The 11,184-nt window shown below is 42.2% G+C and overlaps 1 protein-coding gene across 1 annotated transcript in view; it reads right to left on the bottom strand.

Annotated features, from left to right (window-relative positions):
* Nucleotides 1-414: 414 nt before the first annotated feature.
* LHCGR (luteinizing hormone/choriogonadotropin receptor) overlaps nt 415-11,184 on the bottom strand; it is a 63,228-nt gene continuing 52,458 nt past the window's right edge. The window contains exon 11 of the mRNA XM_060027582.1: nt 415-1,504. Coding sequence (XP_059883565.1) covers nt 415-1,504 — 1,090 coding nt within the window. The remainder of the gene's footprint in view (nt 1,505-11,184) is intronic.

The raw sequence follows: 11,184 nt of genomic DNA, 5'->3' as shown, positions 1-11,184 counted from the left end.
TTTTTATAAAATGCAATAAAAATTATTGCAAGGACAAAAAGAAAAAATTAAAGACATGCAAAATATCACCTCATTTTTAAAATATTAGATTCAACAGACATAAAATTACTCTGCCAAAATTGCTGTAAAAGTTTCTAAACACTCTCAACTTCTGTATGGTCATGTGCCAGTGACGCATAGTTTTTAGACTGGCAATGGTCATAGACCACACTTTGAGCCAGGAAGAGGTCTTTTTTTGCCTAATGTGCCTAACATAATTTCCTGAAATCAGCTCTTTGTTAAAATTACTGGTACAGATAATTTTTTTACATATTTAAGTATAATTCAGTAATGTGGTTACTGATATAACAGTTAACACTCCTTACAGCAAGTCTTGTCCAGGACAGCTGAATATTGACATTGTAATGTGGTCACTTACAAGGTAGACTGGGAAGGCTTATTTGATCCAGTGAAGCCATTTTTGCAGTTGGAGGTATAAGCTGAAAAATCCTTCCTCCTATAAAGTTCAGCTCGATATTTACAGCAGCCAAATTTGCTCAGCAACAGAAAGAAATCCCTTCGGAATGCCTTTGTGAAAATTGCATACAGAAACGGATTGGCACACGAATTGACAGGATAAAAAAGAACCAGTAAAACCTTAGAGTTGGTTACTGTAATAAGGGGCACTTTGAAGGCAGCTGAGATGGCAAAGAAAGAGATTGGTGCCATGCAGGTGAAATCGGTGAAGATGAGGACTGCCATTTTCTTAGCAATCTTTGTATCTTTGTTAGTAGCCATCAGCTCCGGATTTTGAACTGCAAAATAAATTTTAATGTAGCAAGCACAGATGATGATGAAGGCCACCACATTGAGCATCAGGATGGTTAATATGTAGACCTGTGAGAGAGTGGTTTCCACATCCATGGGGAGGCAAATGCTGACCTTCATGTAATTGCTGACACCCACAAGAGGCAACGTGGCGATTAGAGTAGAAAAGAGCCATCCTCCAAGCATAATCGGAATGGCATGTTTTAATCGCAGCTTTTGGTCCAGCTGAATAGCATAGGTGATGGTGTGCCATCTTTCTAGTGTGATGACTGTGAGGGTGTAGACAGAAAGTTCACTCGCAAATACAGTGAAGAAGCCAGCAGCGCTACATCCTCTCCCTGTCTGCCAATCTATGGCATGGTTATAATACTGGCCTTTGGTTTGGGCATCAACTGAGGCAATGAGTAGCAGGTAGAGCCCCATGCAGAAGTCTGCAAAGGAGAGGTTGCACATGAGAAAGCGGGGCACTGTCAGTTTATAACGACTGGTCAGGAGAACAAAGAGGACAGTCACATTTCCCGTGATGGCTAAAATATTAATCAGCCAAATCAGTACTCTAAGGAAGTCATAGCCCATAATATCTTCACAGGGATTAAAAGCATCTGGTTCAGGAGCACATTGGAGTGTCTTGGGTAAGCAGAAACCATAGTCATAATCCCAGCCACTCAGTTCGCTCTCAGCAAAGATGGCAGAATAACTGTAAGAAGAATAGTTTGGCTCAATGTAAACTTAGAATTTTTACGATTCTGGGTATTGAAAATATTCAGCAATCATCCGTAGTGTTTTTTTAAGGAAAATAAACAAAAAGCAAACAAAGTCACAACAGCCTTAGCCTTACATTTATTTATCTGAGAACTCTGAATTGATGTAGGATTTCCTTAAGAAGGGAATGAAAAGCCATTTAGACTTTTTTTTTAATATGTAGATTTTACACAATGATGCAAAGACTTAATGAAGCTGTTTACAGAAGATGATTTTCTTTGGGAAACAAATTTAGAGACATAATCTTGCTTGCTCAATGTAAAAGAACCCTTTCTTGACATTTTCTTAACTATTTATCTCCTTTAGTTGTCAGCCAAACTGTTACCAAGCTGTCTGTCTGTAGTAGAACACAAATGGGATTGGAAGGCTCACATCGTTAAAGATCGCCAGCTACTGAAGGACATGCTTGCACTTAAGTCCCTGGCTAGTCAGATAGGCCAGGTGAGAAATAGAAACCAAGGGTAGGTTGCTCGATAGAAATTTAGGAGCAGAGGAAGAATAGAGTCATGAACAATACGAAGAAATAGTTTTAAATAGATATTTCTTACAGTATGAGTCAAATTCAGAGAGTGGATTGAAGAGGAGCTCTGTCCCTAGAGAAGGAATAGTCCCACCTCCGCCACTCCCTTACTCCCAACCACACTGGCTACTGCTTGAGTTCAGATTTTCATTTTCTCTTAAGGGACAATTACTTTAGTTTTCTTCCTGGCATCCTTCCTGTAGTTTTAGCCCTCTTGTAGTGCATCTGTATATTCCTTCTGTATGGCCTTTCTTACGCACAGATATATTAATTCAAACATTTCCTAGATTCTCATTGGCTAGGGGATAAACTCCAGACTCCTTGTGATGACCTCTAAGTCTCTCCTTGATCTTCGTCCTGTCTCCTTCTCCAGTCCATCTCTAAGAAGCAGTCGTGCTGCACAGTGCAGGACATGGGCTCTAAAGCAAGACTGCCTGGGTTCCAGCTTTTACTGGCTGTGTAAACCTGGGAGAGTTATTTTAACATCTCTGTACCTCAGATTCTTCATTTGCCTAGTAGGGATAATAATCATACCTCCCTCATTAGGGTTGTGCTAAGGATTAATGTATTAACACATGTAGATTGTTCAGGATAATGCCTGACACCTATTAAGTGCTCAGTGACTGTTAGAGATTCTCATAATTATCTCTTGCAAATCCCCTGTGCAACCAACCCTTTGGTCACATGAAATGACATGTGGCTCTCAGAATAAGTTCTACTGTTTCATCCCTTCGTATTTGAATGTGCTGTTTCTTCTTCCCTTTCTTTCCTCATTTCTCTGGAGAATTCCTCCTGATCTTTAAAGATAAGCATCTCTATGAAGCCTTTCCTCTACACCTCTAAGGAGTTTATCACCCCTTCTCTCAGCCATGACTGCACTTAAGTACTATTGTAATTCTCAAACTAGATTGCCATTATGTGATGATGCATGTCTTCTTTCATAGTCTGTGAGGCTATTCTTTAATAGCCTTGAAGTCAGGGGATTAGGTCTTATTTATGTCTAAAATCTCAGTGCCTCACATAGTTTTAGCTCAGACTATCCATTCAATAAATGTTTGTGGAATGAGTAAACCAGGGTGATGCTGGCTTGGAAAGGAATTGAGAGGATACAGAGACAATGAATGATACAGTATGATACAAGTAGGCTTAACAAATTTTCTCTTTGCCCACAGTTGGCTAATACAATCTTGGGAGGTGGAGAAAGGGGCATAATTTTTCTGTCAGGGCCATTACAAATATGTATTTCACCTTAGAGTTCCTCACACATTAAAAGAGCATTTTTCTCTAGTCTTAAAACTTAGCTTCTCATTTTCTGTAGAAGGAAGTGTGTACCTAATACAGTGAGTGGATAAAATGATATATTTGAGCAATACAATTACCTAAGGGAAGAAACACATTTAAAAAAAAAATGGAAAAGAAATCTATGACTGGGGACTCCAAAAACGTGCTAGCATATCATAGAAACCACACTGGAACTGGAGAAATACTGCTGCCAGACACAGGAGACTGCACAGGAGCCTCACTTGTTTCATTATTAAATGTAAGTGGCACATTTGTTTGTCCTCATGCACATCAGTATAATTACCTAATTTTTAAATCTTTAAAGAGATATGGTGGTTATAAGAATGATGAGAGAAAATAGGTTTTTTCTTACCATTGGCAAGGTCCTTAAAGACCAGCTCATTGAACCCTTCATTTTATTGGTAAGGAGGCCAAGATTAAAGGAGGTAAGTGACTTGCCTCAGGTCCCTCAGCACTAGGCACTGGTGGCAATGCTAGGTCTTCCTATGCATAGTCCAGGGGCCTTTCTTCTACTTCACTCTCTCTCTCAGTCAGTATTTTTCAAGGTGTGGTCCTTGGACCACCTGCATCAGAATTACCAGAGTCTTTGTTACAATGAAGATTCCTGGCTTTACTTCAGACCCTGAATCTAACTCTCTAGGGACAGAGCCCAGGAATCTGCATTTTAAGCAAGTTCCCTGGATGATTCCTACAAAATAATAGCCTTTATATTTAATCAGATGAAAACTTTCCAACTATTGCCGCTTTAGTTTCCCTTACTACTTTCCCGTTATTACAACTACTTCAGCTGCTATTAGAAGCACTAATTCAAAGCCACTAAAAATTCTGCCATGATCTCTGAATAAACTTGTATCACTGAGAGGTCAAACATGTTCCTTTGGAATTCTCTGGTGGCGCAGTGGTTAAGAATCCACCTGCGAATGCAGGGGACACGGGTTTGAGCCCCGGTCCGGGAAGATCTCACATGCTGCAGAGCAACTAAGCCTGTGGGCCACAACTACCGAGCCTGCACTCTAGAGCCTGTGAGCCACAACTACTGAGCCCGCATGCCACAACTACTGACACCTGTGCGCCTAGAGCCCACGCTCCGTGACAAGAGAAGCCACCACAATGAGAAGCCCTCGCACCGCAATGAAGAGTAGCTCCCGCTCGCTGCAACTAGAGAAAGCCTGTGCGCGGCAATGAAGACCCAACACAGCCAAAAATAGATAAATAAATTTTAAAAAAAAGTTCCCTTTCCCATTCCCCTGGTCCCTTGCTCTTTCTTTTTTTGCCCTACGGGGCACATGTCTAGCAATTCTTCTCCTTGGTGATTTGTCTTCAGACCAAAAACCTACCTGCTGCTACTTAACATGTGTCCTGGGATGGCTCCTGAGGGCAACAACATGACTGTTGGCAAAACCCAGCATGGAGCTGTCTTTAGTACTGAAGGCTGTGCAGGGAGTGTGAATGGACTTGGATGGGCTTAGCAATATTGAGTCAGAGGAAGGAGAAGAAGTAGCACCATTGCTCCAGTTACAATCAACAGGCAGGAGAAAAGACAGGGATTTTAGGAGGACAGTGGGGCCAACCATAGCAGTAAGGGCACCGTAATATCTTGGGGAGAGCAGATAAGACTTAGTGGCTGGCTCTAGAATTTCTAAACTCCAGGGACTCGGGAATAGCAATCTGGTGGGAAGGGAAGGAAGGGGACTTATCACACAAGATGCTTTCACAGGGAACACACTCTTTTTACTTAGATTATGTGTTAATTTCAGGTAGTTTTGGGGATGCTGAAGATTAGAGGACTTGTTTTAAAACAGTGTTAGCATAGTAAACTCAAGATTGGATGCTCAGTTTGAAAGGCGTGGAGTGGTAGGGGCTGATGGTTACTGAGACTGAGGTAAGTCTCCCCTTCCCCCATAACACCCCTTGATGGTACCATTGACTCTACCCAGAAATGGTTTCCTATTAATGAGAAAAAAAAAAGCCATATGGTTGCAAAAGAGTTATGTGGAAGGTGATGATGGAGAGAGTATTGAGAGAGAAGAGTGGGAATGGTGAGGAAAAGGAACGCTGGAGGATAGTTGGTGTCAGACCTAAATGAAGGAAAAAAGAAAAGAAGAATACAGGCTATAATATAAGGTACCCTGGATGCTGTCACAGTCTTTAAAAACTCCCTTCACTCTCATGGTTCTGAAAGCCAAATGATATTTCTGCTGTCCCTTACAGTTAAGGAAAAAAGTCTCAAAAAAAATAAGTACTGCCCAGGGATACCTAGTGTTATAGGAACATTAATGCCAAAATTCATATCCATGGGACTTCACTGGTGGTCCAATGGTTAAGACTTTGCCTTCCAATGCAGGGGGTATGGGGTTGATCCCTGGTCGAGGAGCTAAGATCCCACATGCCTCGTGGCCAAAAACCAAAACATAAAACAGAAGTAATATTGTAACAAATTCAATAAAGACTTTAAAAATGGTCCACATCAAAAAAAAAAAAAAATCTTAAAAAAAAAAGAATTCATATCCAACTCTGAGGAGCTCCATATTACCCTGCTGACTCTATATATCTTGCAGATTGATAGGAAAAAAGAGAAAAGAAAAGAAAAAGATGTAGAGGAGGGAATGGAGATTGGCAAGGTATCTTAGAAGGGCATCTGGTTTTGTAGCCTGAAGGACATGGGGGAGGGGATGGGAGTGGATGGGAAATAATAAAACTTCTAAATCACAGTAAATGTGGCATAGGGACACTGGGATTAACTTTTGAGGCATATGCTCTTTTACATTTTAACGTATGTGAAGTGCCAAAGCAGCTGAAAAATGTTAAAAAAAAAATCAGTTAGTAGAATAGAAGTGGAACTCCTGTCTAGTGTGTGTCAGTGATAGCGTTAAGTCTGAATAATTTTAAGCTCCAGAGCATAATGATCAAGGTGGCCTAAGTCTCCTTGAAGGGAAGTGGCTACTTGTAGAAGCTGTGCCTGCAATCAGTTAATCTTTGTGGAATGCTGACCACATGACTAGTGAAAATCCTTACAAATGAGGCTATCATTAAACAAGCTCTTAGTGACATCAAAATACCTGCAAATAAAATTTTAATTCCTAAAGAGAATTTAATGTAACTGTAGAATGAATATATATATATATATATATTTTTTTTTTTTTTTTTTTGCGGTACGCGGGCCTCTCACTGTTGTGGCCTCTCCTGTTGCGGAGCACAGGCTCCAGACGCGCAGGCTCAGCGGCCATGGCTCACGGGCCCAGCCGCTTCGCGGCATGTGGGATCCTCCCGGACCGGGGCACGAACCTGCGTCCCCTGCACTGGCAGGCAGACTCTCAACCACTGCGCCACCAGGGAAGCCTTAGGTATGTTTTTTAAAAGTATTTATTTTTAACCAGTTGAAAGAGATAATTGATCAACTGGATGCCACTTGCAAAAAAACACACAAAAGAATCCCCATTTTAAAACTATAAAAAATGCTTTGCAAACATGCCCCCAACCAAGACTTTTATCAAAAGAAAATCCTTGGGGGGAGACCTTCAAGATGGCAGAGGGGTAAGACATGGAGATCACCTTCCTCCCCACAAATACGTCAGAAATACATCTACATGTGGAAAAACTCCTACAGAACACCTATTGAATGCTGGCAGAAGACCTCAGGCTTCCCAAAAGGCAAGAAACTCCCCCACGTACCTGGGTAGGGCAAAAGAAAAAAGAAAAAACAGAGACAAAGAATAGGGATGGGACCTGCACCTCTGGGAGGGAGCTGTGAAGGAGGAAAAGTTTCCACACACTAGGAAGCCCCTTCGCAGGCGGAGATGGGGGGATGGTGGAGGGGGGAAGCTTCAGAGCCACGGAGGAATGCATAGCAACAGGGGTGCAGAGGGCAAAGCAGAGAGATTCCCACACAGAGGATCGGTGCCAACCAGCACTCACCAGCCTGAGAGACTTGTCTGTTCACCCGCTGGGGTGGGTGTGGGCTGGGAGCTGAGGCTCGGGCTTCCGAGGTCAGATCCCAGGGAGAGGACTGGGGTTGGCTGTGTGCACACAGCCTGAAGGGGACTAGCATGCCACAGCTAGCCGGGAGGGAGTCCAGGAAAAAGCCTGGAACTGCCTAAGAGGCAAGAGACCATTGTTTTGGGGTGCACAAGAAGAGCGGATTCAGAGTACCGCCTAAAGGAGCTCCAGAGACGGGCGCGAGCCGCGGCTATCAGCGCGGACATCAGAGACGGGCATGAGACGCTAAGGCTGCTTCTGCAGCCACCAAGAAGCCTGTGTGCAAACACAGGTCACTATCCACACCACCGCTTCCAGGAGCCTGTGCAGCCCACCACTGCCAGGGTCCTGTGATCCAGCAACGACTTCCCCGGGAGAACACACAGCGCACCTCAGGCTGTTGCAACATCACGTCGGCCTCTGCCACCATAGGCTCACCCCGCATTCCATACCCCTCCCTCCCCCTGGCCTGAGTGAGCCAGAGCCTCCTAGTCAGTGTTCCTTTAACCCCCTCCTGTCTGGGCGAAGAACAGACACCAGAGGGTGACCTACATGCAGAGGTGGGGCAAAATCCAAAGCTGAACCCGAGGAGCTGTGCGAACAAAGAAGAGAAAGGGAAATTTCTCTGGGCAGCCTCAGGAGCAGTGGATTAAATCTCCACAATCAACTTGATGTTCCCTGCATCTGTGGAATACCTGAATAGACAATGAATCATCCCAAAGTTGAGCCGGTGGACTTTGGGAGCAACTGAAGACTTGGGGTTTGCTTTCTGCATCTAACTTGTTTCTGGTTTTATGTTTATCTCAGTCTGGTATTTAGAGCTTATTATCATTGAAGATTTGTTTATGGATTTGGTTGCTCCCTTCCTTTACTTTTTATATGTATATATATATATATTTTTTCCCTCCTTTTTCTCTTTTTGTGAGTGTTTATATGTATGCTTCTTTGTGTGATTTTGTCTGTATAGGTTTGCTTTTACCATTTGTCCTAGTGTTCCATCTTTTTTTTTTTTTTTTGTGGTATGCGGGTCTGTCACTGTTGTGGCCTCTCCCGCCGTGGAGCACAGACTCTGGACGCGCAGGCTCAGCAGCCATGGCTCATGGGCCTAGCCACTCCATGGCATGTGGGATCCTCCTGGACCAGGGCACAAACCCGTGTCCCCTGCATCGGCAGGCGGGCTCCCAACCACTGTGCCACCAGGGAAGCCCCATCTGTCCTTTTTTTTAAGTATAGTTTTTAGTGCTTGTTATCATTGGTGGATTTGTTTACTGGTTAGGTTGCTCTCTTCTTTCTTTTCTTTTTTTTATTACTTTTTTATTTTAATAATTTTTTTTATTTTAATAACTTTATTTTTTCTTTTTCTTTTCTCCCTTTTATCTGAGCCGTGTGGCTGACAGGATCTTGGGGCTCCAGCTGGGTGTCAGGCCTGAGCCTCTGAGGTGGGAGAGCCGAGTTCAGGACATTGGTCCACCAGAGACCTCCCAGCCCCACGTAATATCAATCCGTGAGAGCACTCCCAGAGATCTCTGTCTCAATGCTAAGACCCAGCCCCGCTTAACGACCAGCAAGCTCCAGTGCTGGACATCCTATGCCAAACAACTAGCAAGACAGGGACACAACCCCACCCATTAGCAGAGAGGCTGCCTACAATCATACTAAATTCACAGACACCCCAAAACACACCACCGGACACTGTCTTGCCCACCAGAAAGACAAGATCCAGCCTCATCCACCAGAACACAGGCACCAGTCTCCTCCACCAGAAAGCCTACACAACCTACAGAACCAAACTAACCCACTGGGGGCAGACACCAAAAACAACGGGAACTGCAAACCTGCAGCCTGTGTAAAGGAGACCCCAAACACAGTAAGTTAAGCAAAATAGGAAGACAGAGAAACATACAGCAGATGAAGAAGCAAGGTAAAAACCCACCAGACCAAACGAAGAGGAAATAGGCAGTCCACCTGAAAAAGAATTCAGAGTAATGATAGTAAAGATGATGGAAAAATCTTGGAAATAGAATAGAGAAAATGCAAGAAATGTTTAACAAGGACCTAGAAGAACTAAAGAGCAAACAAACAATGATGAACAATACAATAAATGAAATTAAAAATTCTCTAGAAGGAGTCAATTGCAGAATAACTGAGGCAGAAAAACGGATAAGTGACCGGGAAGATAAAATAGTGGAAATAACTACCACAGAGCAGAATAAAGAAAAAAGAAAGAAAAGAATTGAGGACAGTCTCAGAGACCTCTGGGACAACATTAAATACACCAACATTCGTATTATAGGGGTCCCAGAAGAAGAAGAGAAAAAGAAAGAGACAGAAAAAATATTTGAAGAAATTATAATTGAAAACTTCCCTAATATGGGAAAGGAAACAGTCAATCAAGTCCAGGAAGCAAGAGAGTCACAGGCAGGATAAATCCAAGGAGAAACACACCAAGACACATATTAATCAAACTATCAAAAGTTAAATACAAAGAAACAATATTAAAAACAGCAAGGGAAAAACAACAAGTAATATACAAGGGAATCCCCTAAGGTTAACAGCTGATCTTTCAGCAGAAACACTGCAAGCCAGAAGGGTGTGGCAGGACATACTTAAAGTGATGAAAGGGAAAACCCTACATCCAAGATTACTCTACCCAGCAAGGATCTCATTCAGATTTGACAGAGAAATTAAAACCCTTACAGACAAGCAAAAGCTAAGAGAATTCAGCACCACCAAGCCAGCTTTACAGCAAACGCTAAAGGAACTTCTCTAGGCAGGAAACACAAGAGAAGGAAAAGACCTACAATAACAAACCCAAAACAATTAAGAAAATGGTCATAGGAACATACGTATTGATAACTACCTTAAATGTAAATGGATTAAATGTTCCAACCAAACGACATAGACTGGCTGAATGGATACAAAAACAAGACGTGTATTTATGCTGTCTACAAGAGACCCACTTCAGACCTAGGGACACATACAGACTGAAAGTGAGGGGATGGAAAAAGATAGTCATGCAAGTGGAAATCAAAAGAAAGCTGGAGGAGCAATTCTCATATCAGACAAAGTAGACTTTAAAACAAAGACTATTAGAAGAGACAAAGAAGGACACTACATCATGATCAAGGGATCAATCCAAGAAGAAGATATAATAATTGTAAAAATTTATGAACCCAACATAGGAGCACCTCAATACATAAGGCAAATGCTAACAGTCATAAAAGGGGAAATTGACAGTAACACCATCATAGTAGGGGACTTTAACACCCCACTTTCACCAATGGACAGATCATCCAAAATGAAAATAAATAAGGAAACACAAGCTTTAAATGATACATTAAACAAGATGGATTTCATTGATATTTATAGGACATTCCATACAAAACCAACAGAATAGAGTCCCTTCTTAAGTGATCATGGAACATTCTCCAGAATAGATCATATCTTGGGTCACAAATCAAGCCTTGGTAAATTTAAGAATATTGAAATCGTATCAAGTATCTTTTCCGACCGCAACGCTAGGAGACTAGGTATCAATTACAGGAAAAAAATCTGTAAAAAATACAAACACATGGAGGCTAAACAATATGCTACTAAATAACCAAGAGATCACTGAAGAAATCAAAGAGGAAATCAAAAAATACCTAGAAACAAATGACAATGAAAACACGATGACCCAAAACCTATGGGATGCAGCAAAAGCAGTTCTAAGAGGGAAGTTTATAGCAATACAATCCTACCTCAAGAAACAAGAAACAGCTCAAATAAACCTAACCTTGCACCTAAAGCAATTAGAGAAAGAAGAACAAAAACACCCC

This window comes from Delphinus delphis, chromosome 12, assembly GCF_949987515.2.
Source record: "Delphinus delphis chromosome 12, mDelDel1.2, whole genome shotgun sequence".
Lineage (NCBI taxonomy): Eukaryota > Metazoa > Chordata > Mammalia > Artiodactyla > Delphinidae > Delphinus > Delphinus delphis.
This window is presented reverse-complemented; position numbering and strand designations above follow the sequence as displayed.